The 24,739-nt window shown below is 33.4% G+C and overlaps 1 protein-coding gene across 1 annotated transcript in view; it reads left to right on the forward strand.

Moving 5' to 3' along the window:
- The window catches only part of EAF2 (ELL associated factor 2), a 38,372-nt gene that overhangs the window by 7,884 nt on the left and 5,749 nt on the right, over positions 1–24,739 (forward strand). Inside the window, exons 3-5 of the mRNA XM_006189867.3 lie at positions 9,460–9,596; positions 11,349–11,494; positions 22,909–23,166. Coding sequence (XP_006189929.1) covers positions 9,460–9,596; positions 11,349–11,494; positions 22,909–23,166 — 541 coding nt within the window. The remainder of the gene's footprint in view (positions 1–9,459; positions 9,597–11,348; positions 11,495–22,908; positions 23,167–24,739) is intronic.

The raw sequence follows: 24,739 nt of genomic DNA on the forward strand, positions 1-24,739 counted from the left end.
CTAGTCCTAATCTGTCACAGCAGACAGACACAAACATCTAGTGCTATAGATTAGAGCATAGACAAATTCTGTTTAAGCACCTAAGTGGAGTTAAATACTCTGCCTGGTGGAATCTTGAAAGGCTTTAAAAGGCAGATGCTATTTGACTGAGACTTAAAGGACAAGTAGAATTTCATTGTGTAGAAGGGAGTGGAATATTCTAGGCCAAAGTAACAGTATCTGAAAGACTCCAATGAGAAAGAACAAGAATTTTGTGGAATAAATGAATTAATGTAGTAAATTACAGGGTAATGAAAAAATGACTGATAGGAATAGTGACTGGAAAGGTAGATGGGCATTATATTATGAGGAATCTTTTATGTTATAATACAGAATTTGGAGTTTATCTCATAGGTATTAGAGAACCATTAGATGTTTTTTAGCAGAGAGCTAACAAGATTAGATTCGTGCTTTGGGAGTGATTTTAGCAATAATTTGGGGAATGGGTTGGAAAAGAAAGTTTAGGTCAGGGAGGCCTTAACCAAAATTTTCACCCATTTTAAAATGTTCCGGTGTATCACAGTAACACTGTTCAATACTGTTTACATAAATACACAAATTCTTTGTTGTATGCTTTTTTCCCTCAGTCCTTGAGTTAGAAACTTCTTAGCTTTCATGTTGTTTCTTTTTTTTCCTTCTGTATTGACTTGATCTGTTCTCAGAGAAAACCAAGACTTAACTTTGTACTTTATTGTAGAGAACACTGGACTTTCTGAGATTTTTTTCCCCTTTGTTTTGTTTAATTTTTGTAATAGGAATGGTTTTGTGCTAGATCATCCACATTCTCTTGTAAGCATTTATGAGATGGCTTGTCATGTTCAGAGATATAGCAAACAAACTCTATTCTCTATCTAGTCTTCCATCTTTTTCTTATTTTTATCAGTCAACACTATATATTGAGACCCTGCTTTTATGTCAGAGTGTATCAGTTGCCTCTGACGGTTTCCCTAAGGTTAATTAAATTTGCAGGGGCACTTTATTGTATATTTCTCATTTGCTTCCTTTGAAATTGAAGGAAATGAAAAATCAATTCAGTACAAGACATTGTAGATAAGTTAGCCTTTGTATTACTGTGTTATGAAAAAGTGTTCAGATTCTGGTGCCTCTTAAATAGTTTGGAAATTAAGTACCTAATAATCTAAGGCTTTTTTGCTTTATGAGGTTTATTAAAGGAAAACCTAAATCATTCATTTAATTTTAAAAGTTATTAAAAAGCATCAAGTAGATAACAGGTACCACCTTTTATCCTAGTCTCAGATTATAGGATTATTGACCAGTGATGATTGGTTTGCAGAACCTTAGTTGAGTTCTTTGCCATGTAGAATATTGTTTTCTAAAATAACATTCCTCCCATCCTCATCTCTTGCATTGCTTTTCTACTCCAAGTAGATGGGGATTCTTACACTTATTAATAAACCTTTTTCATTCACACATGATCCTGCTATAATCCAGAGTTGTTATCCACCATGTGTTTGATTATGGTCTCAATTAAAAATACTTCTTAAAGGAATGACAACTATAGGAGGAAATTTTCAAGCCTACAAATTGTAAATTTTTGAAACAGCAAAGAAATCATTTGTGGAAAAGTAACTCCTTCCCCAGCCCACCAGACATATGTCCAAAATGAATATGCCTCAATATTTTTGGGTGTGTATATGTGTACATGAGAAAGAGACAGATAGCTAGACCATATACACATGTATTTTCTGTGTGGCAAGTCCTTTGCTAGGTAGCTTTTGGGAATACAGAGGTAGACTAGACATGGTCAGTGTCCTAAAAAATACTACCATTTAATGAGGAAGGCAGGAGATAACTGAAAAATTTTGTAATATAAGGACTATCATAAGAGAATACACAGAATATTATGGGAGTATAAAAGAGAGGTAACTCAGCCTGCGGTGGGAGGGAGAGGGGAGAGAGAGGAGACATCAGGATATGCTGTCTTAAAGATGAGTTGGAATTACTCATGTGAAAGAAAGAGGGAAGAACCTTTTAGGCAGAGAAAGAAAAAGACATGGAATAAGACAAAGCAACAAAAGAGTCTGTTACACTTGAAGAACCACATATAAGTATTCTTGTATTTATATGTGGCTAGGTAAGAAACAGTGGCTAGGTAAGAAGGGGGACATATGGGGACATAGTGAGAGATGGAAAGGTATTTAGGAATCAGATAAAGAAGGGCCTAATGTGTAATGCAGAAAAATTTGAATTTTATCCTGGGACTCTTTCAGATCGCTGGAATGAAAGAAAACTGTTAAAATTACTACCTGTTAAGAGCAATTTTTTTTTCCTGCTGGGCGTTAGAGTCCTTAAACAATTGTAAATAAGAATAGAAATTACATTCTTAAATTTTGTGGATTTTTCCCCTAAATTAAAGAACTTCTTTAAATAAGTAGGAGGTTTACATTTCTTCAGTGTTACTAATTTTGTGGGCATTTTGTGGAAATATAATGATCATTAGTTTGAAGCGTTTAGATTCTCTGATTCTCTTTATGAACTTGCCTTCATATCTTGGTAAAAATGCCTAGATGCTTGGAGACATTCCATAAGATAGAAATTTTATACTTTTAAGAGTACCTTCAGGTTCTGGTGGTTCTTTGATAGGGTAGATTTTCTAATTCTCATTCCTCTAGGTTTTCTTTGGTAGTATCGAATAGAAGAAACTAATAAAAATGAAGACTGTTAAGGGGATTAATAATGAGCATTTGCTAATCTCTCCTTTTTACAAACAATTCTCTATGGTTGACTGCTATAAAATCTCAAAATGTTGAATTTTGAAAGGAAAAAATTTACTTGATTGTTAGGATTTGTCATATTGTTAGTGCTGGCTCTCTATTTTGTGGGGTACTTTTGTGGGCCTGGATTAAATAGCCCTCAGCCTTCCAACTATACTTCCTGTTATGCAACGAATGCATCTCTAGTGGTTGCTTAACAACTTTAGCCCTCAAACCCTGGACTTGTGAGAGTTCCACATGTCTGACAGATTGCTATACCACTCTGGACAACCCTCCAATCCAAGGTGAACCTAGTCTGATTCTTTCCATTGAGTTTACTTAGCTCACATGGGAAGATAGCATAACACATTCTTGGGACTTCAGCTTATTTTAGGACCAGAATCCTATTTTAATGTCCTGTTACAGTATACTTTTTTCCCCTTTTTTTCAAATTGAAGTATAGTCAGTTTACACTGCTGTGTCAACTTCTGGTGTACAGCATAATGTTTCAGTCATACATGTACATACATATACTCCTCATATTCTTTTTCATTGTAGGTTACTACAAGATATTAAAGATAGTTCCCTGTGCTATACAGTATAAACTTGTTGTTTATCTATTTTATATATAGTAGTTAGTATCTGCAAATCTTGAACTCCCAATTTATCCCGTCCCACCCGCTCCCCCATAACCATAAATTTGTTTTCTGTGTCTGTAAGTCTATTTCTAGTATACTTTTAAATGAATTATATATTTTATCATTGTATAATAAACCTTTTTTATCCTGTTTTTGTGATTTTAAGCCTAATACCACCTTATTTAATATTAATAGTGCCACTTTTGCTTTCTTTTTGTTTGCATGTTCATGGAATCTTAGTGTCTCTACTTTTTTTTAGCTTACATTTTGTTTTAAGTATATCTTTTGTTGACAGAATATTCTGTGTTTCATTTTTAAACCCGGTGTAATGCTTTCCATTTTTGTTAGGAGAATTCTATCCACATTTAGTTCAAAGTCAATATACTTGATTTTTATTTCTATCATCTTATATGTATTAGTTATTTGAATTTGTTTTCTCTTTTTTGTTCTTTATTGGTTTCATCAAACATCTCTTCTTTTCTTTTTGTTTTCCCTCATGTTTAGGAGCGCTACTGTACTCTTCCATTCCATTATGATTATTTCTTTTTGTGGTATTCATAATCAGGCATCATCAGGATTTGCCGGTCAACAGATAGGAAACAAAATTGGAAGGAGAGTAGGAAGGAGGATGATGGTAATCTAGGTGAGACAATGATTGAGTTCTGAAGTTGGGTTATAGCAGTTAACATGGAGATGGTAGGATGTATTCAGTGGTTACTTAGAGGCAAGGAAAGTTCATATGCTTAGAAGTTTCCTGGTACCTTGATATTTTAATACTCTTTATTTGGAGAATTGAATCAGGGACATGGCAAGAAATTGAAGTTTAAAATAAGAAGATGCTCACTTTAATGAGGAAAAAGTTTAATTAAAAAAAACTTGTTCAAAGTGGAAAAGGCAGGTAGAGAGTATATGAAAGGTTTATTTCATTTGTTATTTATGATAAAAATGTTCACATTGTTCATATTTGGCATTCATTGAGTATCTGTGAAGAGCTTAGTACTTTAGGTGCTAAGAGCAATAAAAAAAAAATTCTGATCCAGTACTTATTCTTCAGAAACTCAGAGTACAATAATGTATTATAATTTAAAAAAGTATCCTATTCTGGGTAAGAATACAAATTAAAATACATGTGTGTGTGTGTGTGTGTGTGTGTGTGTGTGTGTATTTATATATATACATAGATATATATATAGTATGAGTCTTTTAAATGTAATTTGGAGTCCTTGGATTGCTATTTTGGAGTTCTTACTTGTTTTCAGTCAAGACATCTTAAAAATAAGCTTACCAGCCAGGTAGGCCCAACTTAGTTTTGTCATGATCGTGCTCCTGGCTCTCTACCTGACCAGGGCTTCAGCTAAGTACTCCACATCTCCCTCTTCTAGGACTGCTCTGGATGTGTCCTCATCTGTGTGCTATGCGTACTTGACTTCCTGTAGATCATTTTCATCTTAGAAATAAGGGGGAAAACCTGTTCCTTGCTTTGGTTTCATCAATTTCTCTCCCAGCCTCTCAGAAGTCTAACCTACGCCTCTTTTATGGCATTCTCAATGACCAAATTTATCTCATACTCCTCCTTGTGGTCATATGTTAAATCTCTACTGATTGTTAATTTTTTTTCCTTTTTTTTTTAATTGAGTTATAGTCATTTTACAATGTTGTGTCAAATTCCAGTGTAGAGCACAATTTTTCAGTTATACATGAACATACATATATTCATTGTCATATTTTTTTTTCGCTGTGAGCTACCACAAGATCTTGTATATATTTCCCTGTGGTATACAGTATAATCTTGTTTATCTATTCTACATATGCCTGTCAGTATCTACAAGTTTTGAAATCCCAGTCTGTCCCCTCCCACTCTCCTCCCCCTTGGCAACCACAAGTTTGTATTCTACGTTATAAGTCTGTTTGTTTTGTATTTATGTTCTTTTTTTTTTTAAGATTCCACATATGAGTAATCTCATATGGTATTTTTCTTTCTCTTTCTGGCTTACTTCACTTAGAATGACATTCTCCAGCGACATCCATGTTGCTGCAAATAGCATTATGTTGTTTTTTGTGGCTGAATAGTATTCCATTGTATAAATATACCACATCTTCTTTATCCAGTCATCTGTTGATGGACATTTAGGCTGTTTCCATGTCTTGGCTATTGTAAATAGTACTGCTACGAACATTGGGGTGCAGGTGTCTTTTTGAAGTAGGGTTCCTTCTGGATATATGCCCAGGAGTGGGATTACTGGATCATATGGTAAGTCTATTCCTAGTCTTTTGAGGAATCTCCATACTGTTTTCCACAGTGGCTGCACCAAACTGCATTCCCACCAGCAGTGTAGGAGGGTTCCCTTTTCCCCACAGCCTCTCCAGCATTTGTCGTTTGTGGATTTTTGAATGATGGCCATTCTGACTGGTGTGAGGTGATATCTCATTGCAGTTTTGATTTGCATTTCTCTGATAATTAGTGATATTGAGCATTTTTTCATGTGCCTATTGATCATTTGTATTTCTTCCTTGGATAATTGCTTATTTAGGCCTTCTGCCCATTTTTGGATTGGGTTATTTGTTTTTTTTCTTATTAAGTCGTATGAGCTGCTTATACATTCTGGAGATCAAGCCTTTGTTGGTTTCATCGTTTGCAAAAATTTTCTCCCATTCCATAGATTGTCATTTTGTTTTACTTATGGTTTCCTTTGCTGTGCAGAAGCTTGTACGTTTCATTAGGTCCCATTTGTTTTTTCTTGCTTTTATTTCTATTGCTTGCCCTAGGAGAACATTTTTGAGATGTATGTCAGATAATGTTTTGCCTATATTTTCTTCTAGGAGGTTTATTGTATCTTGTCTTTTTTTAACATTTTTTATTGATTTATAATCACTTTACAATGTTGTGTCAAATTCCAGTGTTCAGTACAATTTTTTAGTTATACATGAACATATATATATTCATTGTCACATTTTTTTCTCTGTGAGCTACCATAAGACCTTGTGTATATTTCCCTCTGCTATACAATATAATCTTGTTTATCTATTCTACAATTTTGAAATCCTGTCTGTCCTTTCCCACCTTCCACCCACTTGGTAACCACAAGTTTGTATTCTATGTCTATGAGTCTGTTTCTGTTTTATATTTATGTCCTTTTTTTTTTTTTAGATTCCACATATGAGCGATCTCATATGGTATTTTTCTTTTTCTTTCTGGCTTACTTCACTTAGAATGACATTCTCCAGGAGCATCCATGTTGCTGCAAATTGCGTTATGTTGTCAGTTTTTATGGCTGAGTAGTATTCCATTGTATAAATATACCACATCTTCTAGAGCTGATAGAAGAATTCAACAAGGTAGCAGGTTACAAGATTAACGTTCAAAAATCAGTTGCACTTCTTTACACTAATGATGAATCAACAGAAAAAGAAAGTAAAGAAACAATCCCCTTTAAAATAGTACCCAAAGTAATAAAATACCTAGGAAGAAATCTAACCAAGGAGGTGAAAGATTTATACACAGAAAACTATAAACCACTGATATTGTATCTTGTCTTATGTTTAAGTCTTTGATCCATTTTGAGTTTATTTTTGTGTATGATGTGAGGGAGTGTTCTAGCTTCATTTATTTACATGCCGCATCCAGTTTTCCCAACACCATTCGCTGAAGAGACTGTCTTTATTCCATTGTATGTTCTTGCCTCCTTTGTCAAAGATTAGTTGACCAAAAGTTTGTGGGTTCACTTCTGGGCTCTCTATTCTATTCCATTGCTCCATATATCTGTTTTTGTACCAAAACCATGCTGTCTTGATTACTGTAGCTCTATAGTATTGTCTAGGTCTGGGAGAGTTATTCCTCCAGCCTCTTCCTTTTCTTCAGTAATGCTTTGGCAATTCTAGGTCTTTTGTGGTTCCATATAAATTTTATTATGATTTGTTCTATTTCTGTGAAATATGTCCTGGGTAATTTGTTAGAGATTGCATTAAATCTGTAGATTGCCTTGGCCAGTATGACCATTTTAACAATATTGATTCTTCCAATCCAGGAGCATGGGATATCTTTCCATTTTTTAAAGTCTAATTTAATTTCCTTAATCAGTGTTTTATAGTTTTCCATGTATAAGTCTTTCACCTCCTTGGTTAGATTTATTCCTAGGTATTTTATTACTTTGGGTGCTATTTTAAAGGGGATTGTTTCTTTACTTGTTCTGTTGATTCATCTTTAGTGTAAAGAAATGCAACCAATGTTTGAACGTTAATCTTGTAACCTGCTACCTTGCTGAATTCTTCAGTTATTTCTAGTAGTTTTTGTGTGGATCTTTTAGGGTTTTCTATATATAGTATCATGTCATCTGCATATAGTGCCACTTCTACCTCTTCTTTTCCAATTTGGATTTCTCTTGTATTTCTCTCTCTTGCCTGATTGCTGTGGCTAGGACTTCCAAGGCTATGTTGAATAGGAGTGGTGATAGTGGGCAACCTTGTCTCATCCCAGATTTTAGTGGGAAGCTTTTGAGTTTTTCACTGTTGAGTACTATGCTGCCTGTAGGTTTGTCATATATAGCTTTTATTATGTTGAGATATGTTCCCTCTGTACCCACTTTGGTGAGAGTTTTTATCATAAAAACTTTTAAATATGATATGCCCTTTAATCTTTTTAGAAATCACCTTTTTCTAACCTGATCTAATATTACTATTGTATTTGACAAAATTATTATAATCGGTCAGTGCTCTAAAAATTTAATGTTCTTTTGTAAACTTCAAAACCAAGTAAATATAATGATATATTGTTTAGGGATACTTATATGTGGGATAAAATAAGAGAATGAGAAACATAAAATTCCTTCAGGGTTAAGGGAGGCAGAGACAAAGGACAGAGGAGGAGCATGTAGGTAGATGTTAGTTATTAGTAAGAATCTAGGATTCTTAAATATTTTATTATGAAAAATAGAATAATATAATGAACTCCACCAGGTACTCATCACTGACCTTTAATAGTTATCAGCATTTTGCTAATCTTTTTTATATCATTTCCTACTACTTTTTTTTCCTGACATATGTTAAAGCAATCCCAGCCAGACATGCCATTACATTAATGTTTACATACTCATCTCTAACTGATAAGGATATTTTTATTTTTACCTAACTACCATACTAACCAGACTGTTATCACCCATAGCAGAATTAATTATAAAATTTAGTCCATATTCATATTTTCATGATAGTCTCAAAAAATTTTTTTTCAGTTTTTCCCCCTCGGAATCCATCTAAGAGTCCTATTATTGTATTTTGATATTATGTTTCTTAAGTCTCTTTTCTTCTGTAAAAGTCCCTCCCCACTTTCATGCCACTGGTTTGTTGGTGAAATCAGGTTACTTGTCCCAGAGAAAATATCCACATTTTGGATTTCAAATTACTTCTTTCTGGTATTATTCAACTTGTTCCTCTATTCCTCATATTTCCTATAAACTGGTAGTTGTATCTAAAGGCTTGACGAGAGTTAGATTCTTTGTGGGGATTTTTTAGGCAAAAATACTTTTATAGATGATTCTGCATACCTTTTATATCACATCATGAAGCATATAATGTCTGATTGTCCCACTTTTAATGATGCTAAAATTAACCAGTAGGTTTAGTGTAACATGTTTCTTGATACATTCATTTTCCTTAATCTGCATAGGGAAGCACCACTTTAATGAAATGCCAGATTTAAAAAATTAAACTTAGGAAGGAAGAAGAGGAGGGGTAGGAAATATGATTCAGGGTTTCTTTTCCCTTTTTTGTAAGAAATATTGGTTGCATTAGAATTGAATCCCAATTGCCTATTGCAGATCACATCTACACATCTGCAAATTCTTCCTCAGGGCAAGTACTTCCTCTATTTTCTTTCCTCAATGACAGCAGCTTTGAGATCTCAGCCTGTCTTTATCTGTATTTTTTACTGTAGTACTTGTTGCCAGAGTAGTAAGTTTAGGTAGTTAGGTAACTTGAAGTATAAAATAGATTGAGAAAGACAGAAGATCTCAGTGGCCCTCCCAACTGAATTTCTATTATAAATTTCAAGTAATAATAATTAACTTTTTAAACAGGGATCAACTACACCAGTAACTGTTTTCAAAGGTTCAAAGAAACCTTATTTAAAAGAATGCATTTTGATTATTAACCATGATACTGGGGAATGTCGACTAGAAAAACTCAACAGCAACATCACTGTTAAAAAAACAAGGTATGTGGTTAATAAAATAAATTTTATTTTATCAACACATAAATTGCTAAGGAAATGTCAGTGGAAAAAGCTATTGGATTAAGTCACATTATTATATAAGGATTATTTCTGTGTGGTATAAAAATGTTATTATCTTTTTCTAAGTTTAAATTTGATGGAGATCTATATCCAAAAGCTTTAACCATTTCCCCCTGTGATAATGCAAAGCTTGTTTTGCTTCTGAATATTTTCTGTATGTATAGGTGTATCTCTTATTCTGTTGTAGGTGCTTTCATAGAACTGGACTGAAAGAAGTCATTATATACTTTTTTAAATAATTTCATATTCATTAGTAAAAATTTATCAAGCATCTAGATATGTAAGGCACTAGAAAAAGGATAGTTTCCTTTACAAATACTAACCTCAAATCTTAAACATTTTAATTGGATTAACAGACAGTTCCACTAGAAAAGACAATAAGAGAATATAGCCATCTCAAAAAAATTTTTGGAAATAGGCAGTGCATTAATTAACATGTAATATGAGGGATACGCTCTAAAAGCCATACAAATAGTATAGACAAAAATTGTTCTAGGAATTAAAGGAAGGAAGAGGTTATGATTGATTGGAGCATTCAGAGAGCCCTTATTGATGTACCTTGAGAAGAAGTTAAAATTTAGGGCTTTTTCCCCCCTCAAATATATTTAATGGTAGGAATTACCTTTGAGTGCTTGTTAAACATATTAGTTCCCAAATCTAAGTACAGACCGGAGAAGGAACCTGGGAAGCTCTATTTTTAAATTACCCATTTCCACAGGTGATTTTTATTTGTAGGAAAGTTTGGAAACTACTGATTTAAATGATCAGAGAGACCATGAGGATGTAAGCAAGGCCTGAAGGCAGGGATATATATGACTTACTTGGAGCCTATGAGTAAGACTTACTTGAATAGAGCACAGATTTGTTTTTGTGCCTTTGTAGACTATTAGAAAGTGGGGATCGTGGTTGATAGTAGACTAGAGGTTATTAAGGTAGGTTGAGGCTAATGCCTTCAATATTAACTATGAAATTAGGACCTTGCCTTATTGGCAGTAATTACATGTTAAAGTGTTTTTTACCAAGAATCTAATTCTTGTTTTAAAGTATGAATCCACCAAACAAACTAACTTAAATGAAACAATGTGTGAAACAAAAATGCATAAATCATGGTTTTTGAGATTAAGAATGAAGAGAAAAGTGAAGTTCTAAATGCCTTGTGAAGGAAGAACTAAGAGGATGTGGTGACTGATAATGGGAGAGGCAAATTCAATATAATTGTATTGCATATTCTTTTCTTAAAAGTATTGAAGGGAAATTATGTGACTCTCCTTTAGTAACATGTCTTAACGTTATGAATGAAAAATGGTAAAATGGTTTAATTTTAACAGAAATGATAACTTCAGAATTTAAGGTCTATCTTATACCTTATACACTTACGTATAATTTCATTTTATTTTAGTCACTTGTGTATGTCTTATGTATTCAATTTTGAGTAGTGATTTTGCGTTTATTCACATTTGTATCCCTCAGTGGACTTGTGTGTGTGCTATGCATATAGCAAGGCTCAATAAATATTTGTTAAATAATGAATTAAATTAATGTTTAATCCTTGAATATCACTTTAAAGATCTCTAGGGAAAAGAATAAGTGGTCAACTTCAGTAACTTTGTGAATTGAAATTGTTGTTATATTGCTGTTATACTTGTTTTGACCTTTTGATATTCTTAATTGCAGAGTTGAAGGAAGCAGTAAAATGCAGTATCGTATAGAGCAACAGCAGCAACAAATGAGGAATTCAACTAGGACTCCCAACCTTGTAAAACACTCTCCATCCGAAAACAAGATGTCCCCAGCATCTCCAATGGATGATATTGAAAGAGGTAAAATCTATGTGTATATAATGTCCCTTTACAAGAAATTATTAAGAAATGTTAAGTGAAAATTTTCATTTTAATTGACAAGGAATCTAAAATTCTACTGAGAGCAAAATGTCTTTTTCATGGATTTTTCCTGGGGAAGAGTGTAGGTTATGATTTGGAGTATTATGTGCATAAGCCTATACCTATATGAGAATTTATATTTTTTTTAATTATTCAGGGGAAAACAGTAACTATTTAGATATGTGTAACTGGAGTTTTCTTCCTTTTGACAGTAGTGATGATTCAAATTCAGTTCTTCACAGCATCTTCCTATTGAAGTTTTTTGTGTAGAGCCAGACTGTAGATGTCTAAGATGTCACCAAACCAATAGTGAAGTAGGAGATGTAGTAAGCTGAAGCAGCGGGCAAGTTCTTCTGAATTGCTGCTTACTTCTCAGAAGGAAGATGTTTCTAGAGAGGCACAGTCATTTTGAAAGTAAGAAAACTTAAATCTCCGTTTTTTTCCTAGCTGCAGTTTGGGTGTTGGTGTTATGGTAATTGTAGTAAGAGTAAGACCCTGGTCACCAAAGTGTATTTGCTTCTAAATTTTTCCTTCATAACTTGCATATAGCTATTTCCACTTGCCCCTTTCTAGGCCACTGTAGTATTAGTTCCCTAATATATTAGTGTTCCCTTTACAAACAGAAAAGAAGATATAAGTTCAGAACCTTTTTGCTAGAAGGGATCCTGAATTTTATTTTATTATTATATCATATCTGTTTCCAAAATGGATTTGAATCATGGTGTCATTTTATGCATGTGTATAATAAAATACTAGAACAGAAAATCAAGATTTTGAAGGGGAAGAGGAAGCAAATTTGCCAATTATTAACACATTGAATTTATATCTGAGCTTCCTATCCACTAATGCAAAAATGAAGACCTAAGTAGCATATTTTGTATTATTTAAGAGATAGGTTCCAAAGACTCAAGACTCTTTCCTCCTACTAAATTTTAAAAGGAATTTGTCATATAGAACCTGTTGTTTGGAGCATTAAACTATATAGTATCTTCAACAATAATTTTACAATACAAAAAGAGGTTCCGCTATATGGCAGTTTTTTAGCAGAGATCTTAATAAAAACATTGTATTGAAGCATTGTATTGTGGAGGATAAGTTAACATTATCTAAGCATAAAGATCTAACTTTGAATAAGAATTTACCTTGAGATGTTTGTATAGGATGTTCCTTAGACTGTCTTCTTTTGAATATTTTCTTGACCCTGCTATGCCAGTGCTTACTGCTCAGGTTGAATTATTTTTTCAGGTTTATCTTTAGATGTCTGTCAATTGTACTAGTGTTTCTGTGGTTTAATTTTTACATTTTCATGTTTGAGATGTCTGGAATTTTAGTTTAGGATTTAAGAATCTAAATTTCCCTCCTCTGCAGCAGTATATTTAAAATAGGTATTGAGAGAGACTTGACAAATGTGGTATTTGTAAAGAGTGTATATCAATATTCATTTATTGAATAAGCCTCTATTTCTGGTATAAAAAGCCATTTTTATCACCTGCAAAATTTCTATCTGGATTTAAGTCTGTCTCACAGTATAAGATATGCAATGGCCAGTAAATATATGAAAAATTGATCAGACCCACTAATGCTTTCAAAATGCAAATTTTAAGATTAAAAGATTTTTTTCTAATAATTTAATAGTTTCATTCCTACAGTATCTGACACTATGAAGGAGTTACATGAGTATGCCTAGACATGAATAAGCCAAAAATTTAACATAATTTCAAGGAGAAATTAATAAATTCATTTCATAGTAGGAGATTTCTAGTATACCCCTCTCAGAAATTGATAGATTCAGGAGACCCCAAATTAATACAGTTTGCAAAGTATCATTAAGAAGCTTGACTTAAGTAGACATATATAGAACTCTGCATGAACAGTTTGAGATATACAGTTTTTTTCAAGTCCACGTGAAATTAAAAAAAAAAAAAAAACTGGCCACGTGCTATATAGCAAAGCATCTCATAAAAAAAACTTTTTTTAAATTGAAGTTTAATTGCTTTACAATATTATATTAGTTTCAGGTGTACAACATAGTGATTTAATATTTTTATAGATTATAATCCATTTAAAGTTATAATAAATTAATGGCTGTATTCCCCTGTGCTGTACAATATATCCTTTTTGCTTGTTTATTTTATATATAGTAGTTTGTATCTCTTAATCCCATACCCCTGCCCCTTCTCCTCTCCCCATTGATAACCACTAGTTTGTTCTCTATGTATGTGAATCTATTTCTGTTTTTTATATACATTCATTTCATCTCTTAGATTCCACACATAAGTATTAACATATTGTATTTGTCTTTCTCTGCCTGACTAAGCATAATACCCTCTAGGTCCATCCACATTTTTGCAAATGGCAGAATTTCATTCTTTTTTATGCCTCAGTAATATTCCATTGTGTATGTATATACCACGTTTTCTTTATCCAGTCATCTGTTGAAAGACACTTAGATTGCTTCCATATCTTAGCTTTTTTAAATAATGCTGCTATGAATATTGGAGTGCATGTATCTTTTTGAGTTAGTGTTTTTGTTTTCTTCAGATATATACCCTGGAATGGAATTGCTGGATTACATGGTAGTTCTGTCTTAAGGTATCTTCATACTGTTTTCCATAGTGGCTGCACCAATTTACATTCTCATCAACAGTGTACTAGGGTTCCCTTTTCTCCACATCCTTGCCAACATTTATTATTTGTAGGCTTTTTAATGATAGCCATTTTGATAAGTGTGAAATGATTTCTCATTGTGGTTTTGATGTGTATTTCTCTGATGATTAGTGATGCTGAGCATTTTTTCATGTGCCTTTGGCCATCTGTATATCTTCTCTTTGGAAAATGTCTACTCAAGTCTTCCACCCATATTTTAATCGGGTTTTTAATTTATTTTTGATACTGACTTGTATGAGCTGTTTATAGATTTCAGATCTTAACCCCTTATCAGTCATATGATTTGCAATTATTCTTTCCTATTCAGTAGATTGTCTTTTCATTTTGTGGATGGTTTCCTTTGCTGTGCAAAGCTTTTAAGTTTATGTCCTATTTATTTTTGCTTTTGTTTATTTTGCCCTAGAAGACAGATCCAAAAAAAAAAATATTGCTGCAATTTTTATGTCAAAGACTGTTCTGCCTATAGTCTTATCTAGGAGTTCTATGATTTAGGTCTTATATTTAGGGCTTTAATCCATTTTGAGTTTATTTTAATAGATGGTGTGAGGAAACATTTGAATCTCATTCTTTTAGATTTCCATTTAGCTGTCCAGTTTCCCTGAAGAAACTGTCCTTTCTCCAGTGTATAGTTTTACCTCCTTTGTTGTAGATTAGTTGTCCGTAAGTGTGTGGGTTTATTTCTGGGCTGTCTATTCTGTTGCATTGTTTTATGTGTCTGTTTTTGTGCCAGTACCGTGCTGTTTTGATTACTGTTTTTTTAACTTTATAGTATAGTCTGAAGTCAAGGAGCTTGATTCCTCCAGCTTTGTTCTCTTTTCTCAAGATTGCTTTGGCAATTTGGAGTCTTTTTGTGGTTTCATATAAATTTTAGGTTATTTGTTCTAGTTCTATGGAAAATGCCATGGGTATATTGATAGGGAAACATATTTTTCCATTTATGTGCTTGGCAGTAGCTAAAATTTTTGTCAACAGCCAGTACTGGTGAGGATATAAAGGGAAACAAATATGTTCATACATTTTTGAGGAAGTATAAATTGGCACATACTTATTTTTTGTAGAGGCATTTTTTCTACAAAGCACTTAGAACAGTGTCTAGTACCTAGAAAATACTATAAAAGGTTTTGCTATCATTATCATCATACTTATTTGCTAATAACTATTAAAAATGTGCCTATTCCTTATCTAGAAATTCCTCTTATAATGAAACTTGTACAGATAGGTAGATATCTACATAGATATATCAGTATCAATCACATAAGAATGTTCTGTGAAGCATTTTTCATTCTAAGGGAAAAAATGGAAAAATTTTAAGTGTCCATCAAGAAGGGATTACAATATTACACATCCATTTAAAAAAGGGGTTAGACTACATTTTAGGAACAAAGAAGGATATCCAGATATATTGTGAAGCAAAAAAGTTAGTTTTTGCATATTATATAATGTGTGGGGTGTGTGTGTGTGTGTGTGTGTGTACCATTTTTGAAAACAGAAGGCATGTATGTATTCTCCTAGACTGTGAATTTTATTTTTTCATCTCTTAACAGTGACATTTGAAGAGCCAAAGTTTTTACTTTTGAATACACCCATTTTGTCAGTTTTTTTTCTAGATTGTCTTTTTGGTGTCATGTTGAAAAAAAATTTTGAAGACTAAACCAAGGTCACAGTAACAAAGGTTTTCTCCTATGTTTTCTTTTACAAGTCTTATAGTTTTACAATTAGGTCTAAGTTACATTTTAAGTTAATTTTTGTATCAAAGTTTATTTTTTTGCATGTGGAGATTGAATTATTCCAACACCGTTTGTTGAAAAGGCTAATTATTCTCAAATGGATTACGTTCGCACCTTTTTTAAAAAAATCAGTTGTCCATATATGTGTGGGTCTATTTCTGGACTCTTTATTCTATTACATTGATACATTTGTTATTTTATGCCAGGCACACCACATTATCTTGATAACTGTAGTTTTATAATAAGTCTTGAAATCAGGAAGTTTTCGTCCTACTACATTATTATTCTCTTACAGTGTTGTTTTGGGTATTCTAGGACTTTTCCATTTTCATATAAAGTTTAGAATTAGCTTCTCAATTTCTTAAAAATCTTATTGAAATTTTTGTTGTGACTGCATTGAACCCATAGATCAATTTCAGGAAAATTGATATTTTAACAGTATTGAGTCTTCTGACCCATGAACAGAATATTTCTCTCCCTTTATTTAGATCTTTAATTTCTTTCAGCAGTGCTTTATGGTTTTCAGCATACATGTTCTTCAAATATTTTGTTAGAGTTATCTATAATTATTTAATTTTGAGAAGCTATTATAAATGCTCTTATTTATATAATTTTGATTTCTAATTGCTCATTGCTAGTACATAGAAATACAATTAATTTTTGTATATTGTTCCTATATATTTAACCTTGCTAATAAACTCACTATTCTAGTAGCTTTTTTGTAGATACCATGAAATTTTCTACATACACAGTCATGTTATCTGTGAATAATGACAATTTTACCTCTTTCTTTCCAATCTGGATGGCTTTTATTTCTTATTCATGACTTACTGTATGAGTTAGAACCTTCAACATGATGTTGACTCGAGGTGGTCAAATTGAGAAGCCTCGTATTTCTGATGCTGGAGGGAAAATATTTAGCCTCTTACAATTATGTATGATTTCAGCTGTAGGCTTTTCCTAGGTGTCCTTCATCAGATTAACTTCCCTTCTGTTTCTATTTTGCTAAGAGTTTTTTTATCAAGAATGTTAAAATTTCTACTGTTTTGAGATGGCTTTTAATTTCCAGTTTTTAATATGGTGAATTATATTCATTGATTTTTGAAAGTCTATATGCCTTAGAAAACCCCACTTAGTCATGTTGTATTATCCTTTTACTATATTAGCATTTCTCAACCTCAGCAATATTGGCATTTGGAGTTGAATAATTCTTTGTCAGGGGCTGTCTCACTCATTGTAGAATGTCTAGCAGCATTGCTAGGTTCTACCTATTTGATTCTAGTATCAACATTTGCGCCCAGTTGTGACAACCAAAAATATCTCCAGACATTACCAGATGTCTCTCTAGGTGACAGAATCATCCCTGATTGAGAACCACTGTTGTGTATTACTAAATTTGATTTGCTAAAATTTTCTTTAAATTTTTTGTATCTGTGTTCATAAGACAGTGTTGATTTGTAATTTATTTTGTAATGTCTTTGTTGGATTTTGTATCAGTAATTCTAGCCCTAAGGAATGAGTTGAAAAGTATTCCTTCCTTTTTAATTATATGGAAGAGTTTGTATCAAACTGGTATTATTTCTTCCTTAAATGAGTGTAGAATTCACTTGTGAAGTCATCTGTAGTTGGAGATATGTGTGGGGGGAATAGGGAGGGTTTTAACTATAACTCAACTGTCTAAAGAAAACTTATGAATTTTCAGGTATCTGTTTCTTCTTGAGTGAACTTTAATAGTTTGTGCCTTTCATGCAGTTGATCCATTTCATCTAATTTGTTGAGTTTTTGGGCATAAAGTAGTTCACAGTATTCCTTCCTATTCATTTAATTCTGTAGGATCTGTGCAGTCACCCTTTTGACTCCTGATATTAGTAATTCATGTCTAGTATCTTTTTTCTTGACACACTTTGTAGAGTTTTATCAATATTACTTATGTTCTCAAGCAATCAGTTTTTGGTTTCATTTATTTTCACTACTTTTCTCTGTTGTCTTTGTTTCTTGCTTTTACTATTTTTTTCCTTTTGCTTACTTTAGTTTTAATTTGCTCTTCTGTCTCTAACCTCTTAAGGTACAGTTTATTTCATGTAATTGAGACCCCCCCCAATATAATCATTTAATGTTTTAAATTTCTCTCTAGGCTATACTTTAGTTGTATTCCACAGATTTTGATAAGTTGTGTTTTCATTTTCATTCGATTAGAAGTATTTTCTAAATTATTTTTGATTTCTTTTTTGACCCATGGGTTTTTTAGAAGTGTATTTACTTATCAAATATTTGGGGATTATGTACGTTCCACTTATAAATTTTAAATTTTATTTTGTTTTGGTAGAGGACATACTCTGTATAAATCCAGTGTTTTAAAATGTATTGTGGGACAAGATGGCGTAGACTTATCTCTTTCTGCTTCTCCCCACTAAGTAAAACTATAAACCCTGGAAATAACACAAAAGACAACCAAAGGAGAACTCTGAAAGGTGGAAAGAGCAAGGTAATCTGGTTAGGGACCCCAGGAAGGACTAGAGGAACAGTATAGTCAGGGTATCTTATAACCTTCCCCTCCCAGAAGATGACAATTCAGGCCTAACATGTCTTGACCCCCAACTTAGCTATATAAGGCATCCCAAATTCATTCTTCCCCCAGATTGAAAGAAGTATCCAACACTAGGCTAGTTCAGACAAGACAAACAGCAGGGATAGATCTGCTGACAACTTGTCACCAGGGAAAATACTCTCCTTTCTCTCCAGGCCTGAGGTTCCATTTCCCTACCCAGAGGATATTGGCAAAAGATAGTGTAGGGTCCCACCACAAAAATGGCAAGGGAGATCCCACCATAAAAAGGGTACACCCCAAGAAACACTCCCCTTCTCCATCCAGAGACATCTTGTGTGTATGTTTATTGGAGAGAGATGTTTAGTGGCAGAGGAGTCATACCACAGCAAGCAACCCGCTTGGGAATTTTCTTTGTCCCTGTGGGCCTGAGACTCTTCTTCCCTACCAGAGACACTGTGTGGGCTACTTTATCAGCAAAGGGGATCATGCCACAAAAGCAGCCCTGGCATGGGAAGTGTTGTTCTTCTCTCCTAGGCCTGGGACTCCCCTCCCCCACCCAGAGACACCATACAGCGAGGAGTACTGGCAAGGGAGATCATGCCACGAGTGGCTCCAGTCTTGGAAGTTCTCTCTTTCTCTGCCTGGCCTGATACTCCTCTCCTCAATCAGAGATACCACATGGCCAGAAGGCACTCATAAGTGGAATCCCACTATGACAAGTGGAACCTTATGTCAGGTCACAAAACTAATCTTAAGAAATTTAAAGAGAGTGAAATCATATTAAGTATCTTTTCCAACCACAACAGTATGAAACTAGGATTAATAAGAGGAGAACCGGGAAAAAATGTGGAAATTAAGCAACACACTCCCGAATGCCAGTGGGTCAAAGAAGAAATCAAAAAGGAAATTTTGAAATATCTTCAAATAAATTAAAATGGAAGCACAATACACCAAAAATTATGGTACGCAGCAAAAGAAGTTCTAAGAAGGGAATTTATAGCAATAAATGCCTGCATGAGAAAAAAGATCTCAAAGAAACCACTTTTATACCTCAAGAAACTGGAAGAAGAACAAACTAGGCCCAAGTTAGCAGAAGGAAGGAGACAGTAAGAATCAGAGCAGAAATAAAATAAAAATAGACTAGAAAAACAATACAAAAAATGAATAAAACTGAGTTGAATTTTTAAAAAGACAAAATTGACAAACCTCTAAGTAGTCTAATGAAGAACAAAAGAGAGACAACTCAAATAAGTAAAATCAGAACTGAGACATTAAATTGATACTACAGAAAAACACATATTCATAAGACTACTATGAATAATTATATGCCAACAAACTGGATAACCTGGAAGAAATGGATGAATTCCTAGAAACACACAACCTGCTAAGACTAAATCATCAAGAAATAGAAAATCTGACAGACCAATTATTAGTAAGGATATTGAATCAGTAATCAGAAAACTCCTAGCAAAGAAAAAGCCCAGGATCAGATGGCTTCACTGGTGAGTTCTACCAACTGTTTAAAGAATAATTAATCTTTCTCAAACTATTCCAACAAAGTGAAGAGGAAGGAACACTTTGAAATTGATTTTATGATGCCAGCTTTCCCCTGGTACCAACCAGACAAGGACACTATAAGAAAAGAAAATTACAGGCCAGTATCTCTGATGAACATAGATGCAAAAATCATCAACAAAGTACTAGCAAACAGAATTCAACAGCACATTAAAAAGATTATACATCATGATAAAGTGGGATTTAGTCTGAGATGCAAGGATGGTTCAACATACACAAATCAATAAATGTAACACACCATGTTAACAGAATAAAGGATAAAAATTATATGATCATCTCAATAGACACAGAAAAAAAGCATTTGACAAAATTCAACATACTTTCATGGTAAAAATCTCAACAAATTATATATAGAAAAAATGTATTTCAACATTGTAAAGACCATGTATGGTAACATCATACTCAACAGTGAAAAGCTGAAAGGTTTTTCTCTAAGATCAAGAACAAGGCAAGAGTGCTCACTCTCATCATTTCTATTGAACATAGTACTGGAAATTCTAGCCAGTGCAACTGGGCAAGAAAAAGAATTCAGTGACATTCACATGAGAAAGAAGAAATAAATTTTGTCTCCGTTTGCAGGTGACACAATTTTGTATAGAAAACCTTAAAAACTTCACTAAAAAAACCTGTTAGAACTAATAAACTCAAAGTGCAAGATACAAAATCAACGTACAAAGTCAGTTGCATTTCTATTACTAACAATAGGCTATCAGAAAGAGAAATAAGTGAAATAAGCTACACAGATAAAGACAAATACTGTATGACATCACTTGTATGTGGAATCCAAAAAAAGAAAAAAAGTCAAACTCATAGAAACAGAGTGTAGAAAGTATGCCAGGAGCCAGGTGTAAGGGAAAAAGAGGAGCTTATTGGTCAAAGGGTATAAACTTTTAGTTTTAATGTCAATAAGTTCTGGGGATCTAATGTACAGTAAGGTGTCTATAGTTAATAATACTGTATTGTATACTAGAAATTTCCTGAGAGAGATCTTAAGTGTTCCCATCACATACACACACACACACACAAACAAAATGGTAACCATGTGAGGTGACCAATGTATTAAGTAACTTGATTATGGTAATCATTTCACAGTGTATATGTATATCAAAGCATCATGTACACTGTAGAGATATACAAGGGTTTTTTTGCTAATTATACCTCAATAAAGTTGAAAAAAATTCATCTGTATGTGTTGCATTGAATTACATGTATTGGGGAAATAAGAAAAGTATTAGAGGATGATTTCTATCAGAATAGATTTTAATTTTTACATTTTTTAACTTTTTTTATTGAGTTATAGTCATTTTACAATGTTGTGTCAAATTCCAATGTAAAGCACAATTTTTCAGTTATACATGAACATACATATATTCATTGTCACTTTTTTTTTCACTGTGAGCTACCACAAGATCTTGTATATATTTCCCTGTGCTATACAGTATAATCTTGTTTATCTATTCTGTGTATACCTGTCAATATCTACAACTTTTGAAATCCCAGTCTGTCCCTTTTCACCCCCCTTCCCCCTTGGTAACCACAAGTTTGTATTCTATGTCTATGAGTCTGTTTCTATTTTATATTTATGTTCTTTTTTTTTTTTTAGATTCCACATATGAGTGATCTCATAAGGTATTTTTCTTTCTCTTTCTGGCTTACTTCACTTAGAATGACATTCTCCAGGTCTATCCATGTTGTTGCAAATGGCATTATTTTATTCTTTTTTATGGATGAGTAGTATTCCATTGTATAAATATACCACATCTTCTTTATCCAGTCATCTGTTGATGAACATTTAGGCTGTTTCCATGTCTTGGCTATTGTAAATAGTGCTGCTATGAACATTGGAGTGCAGGTGTCATTGTGAAGTAGGGTTCCTTCTGGATATATGCCCAGGAGCGGGATTACTGGGTCATATGGTAAGTCTATTCCTAGTCTTTTGAGGAATCTCCATACTGTTTTTACATTTTTTTAATTTTCCTTTTTTGTATATTTTATTTGAATTACTTGTGTATTTAAGTATAATGGTATAAATCTAGTGTTAACATTTAGATATTGCCTATATCTTTTACCTTTCATAATCCCAAAATTGAATATGGCTTCACTTAATGGTAGATGAGGTTTTTATTTTATTTTGGTGGTGGGGGAGGTCCTAGGCCTGTGCATGTATGTTGTCCAGAGATGGGACAGGGAGAAAGAAGTACTACCAGAGAACTGCTGAGAAAGAAAGGAAGACTTGGGTCCAGGGCTGCAATTTTTGCTAGAAAAGTTGCCCCCCACCCCCATTTTTTTTCAACTCTTGGTTGGGTGGTAACAAAGAGCACGCTCAATCTCTAACAATAGATAAGTTGGGTGTCAAAATCTAAAATACCATTTTCCAAGCAGAATTTTAAAGCATATGGTCACAAAAAAGTTAGCAGTGATTATTCCTGGGGAGTAGGATTAAAGAAACTTGAGGAGGGGCTAGGAAAGAGCAATTTTTGCTTTTCCTTTTGTACTTGTAGGGGAACTTTTTAAATAAAATGCTTTGAATGCTGTAAATGTGTGTTTAGTCTTATTTATGCCTCATAAATAGTTTTTTAGAAACTCATACATTCAAATTTTATTATATTTATTTAATATTTACAGCTCATATTATTCATCTTTTTTTTTTTTTTTTTTTTTTTTTTTTGGAGAGGGAGGTAATTGTTTATTTATTTATTTACTTGGTGGAGGTACTGGGGATTGAACCCAGGACCTTGTGCATGCTAGGCATGCACTCTACCACTGAGCTATACCCTGTCCCCTTACAGTTAGTATCATTTATTTAACCTTTCTATTATCTTTTCTTTTATTTTCAGAACTGATGGCAGAGGCTAGTCTAATGGACCAGATGAGTAGTTGCGATAGTTCATCAGATTCCAAAAGTTCATCATCATCAAGCAGTGAGGATAGTTCCAGTGATTCGGAAGATGAAGAGTGCAGATCCTCTCCTTCTGATCCAGGGAATTATATCTCAGGACATCCTACCATGTCTGCCATGCCACAGCCCAGGATTCCTGAGATAGATGCCAGTCATAATAAATATGACAACAGTGGCCTTCTGATGAATACTTTAAGTAAGTATACATAAGCGTGAGTAACTGGAAAAGTAAGAATTCACAGTGGAGCCATTATGGTCTAAAAACTGGATAAAAAGGAAGACTTCTTTTTTATTCATTTGACAAGATTAACCATTACCTTCTTATTGAATTATTCATTTTTTTTACTCTGTGGCATAACGCCTTATTGGTGTTTCTCCTATCTTTCTAGATACTTTTCTGTCTCTTCTTTGCTGGTTTATAATTTTCAACTCGGTCATTGGAGCTGGGGTTCCTCAAGGTGTAATTCTAGTTCCTTGTTTCTTTTTATTCTATTTTCTTTCCCCAGATAATCTTCATACTTCTATTTTGGTTAATACTTATGTGTAAATAACTTGTAAATTTGCATCTATGACCAGACCTCTGACCTCTAGGCACATAAATCCAACGTTATCTCATGTTAAAAGACATTTCAAATTCACTTTGTCCAAAACCATTTTATAATCTTTGACTAACTGTGTTTCCTTCTAGTGAAAGGCAGAATTCATCTAATTGTGCAAACCAGAAGCCTGATTGTATCCAAGGGTTGACTTCCTCTCCCTTTATATAGTTTAGTCAATTTTTCACCAAGTCTTATTTATTTTACCTCCTTAATCTCAAATTCATCTACTTCTGTGCATCTCAACTACTGTCACTGTAGTTAAACCTATTATTTTTTTGCTTTAAACTATGCAGTGACTTCTTAACCAGTTCACCTCTTATCAGTTCAAACCCATTTTTGATCACTAAGTACATTGCAGCCATGTCAAATGTATTTTGCATAATTCAAATATATTTTGTCTCTCCTACTTTATGCTTTTCAGTAGCTTATAATTTCTTTTAGGATAGAAACAAAACATTTTAACATTATGGTCTTGCTCCTTTTGTTATAGCAACATTTGCCTTCTTTTTGTCACCATTCTCAAATACTTTAACCTACCCCAGGGCCTTTACATGTGCTGTCCATTCAGCCAGAAGCACTTTCTTCTTTTCATGTGTTAACTTTTTCTCCTTAAGGTTACAGTTTAAGGTTTACTTTATCAACAAAGACTTTCTTGACCTTTTTGACAGGGTCAAATCCCTCTTGTTATAGACCTTCAGAGCAATGTCTTCTTTATATCAGTTGTCACAATTATACATTTATATTTGTGTGATTTGCTTTCTTCTAAAGTATAAGTTCTGGAAGGACAGTGATCTTGTTTATGTTGCTTATCATTGAATACTAGTACTAACACCTAGCACAGTACCTGATATATAGTAGATGCTCCATAAATTCTTTTTAATGAAGGCATGCAGGCTGATACTCTGGGGGAGAATGGGACTTTCTGTTTGGTTAAAACTAATTTCACTATGTTAATTAATAATGATAAAGTGAGCAGCTAGGAAAGACTGAATAGCTGTAGCCTAATAACAGAACTAAACAAGGGAGGAGCCACAAATGGGTGGTAGAGAGTTAATATAAAACTATGAGTTAATTAGGGACCAGGAGAGGTCTTTTGAGCTTCTAGTTATTTGTCTTTAGTGCTATTATCCCTAACCTGAGAGGTGAAATTTTAGCATCTGATTTCTTGAA

Source organism: Camelus ferus, chromosome 1 (genome assembly GCF_009834535.1).
Source record: "Camelus ferus isolate YT-003-E chromosome 1, BCGSAC_Cfer_1.0, whole genome shotgun sequence".
Classification (NCBI taxonomy): Eukaryota; Metazoa; Chordata; class Mammalia; order Artiodactyla; family Camelidae; genus Camelus; species Camelus ferus.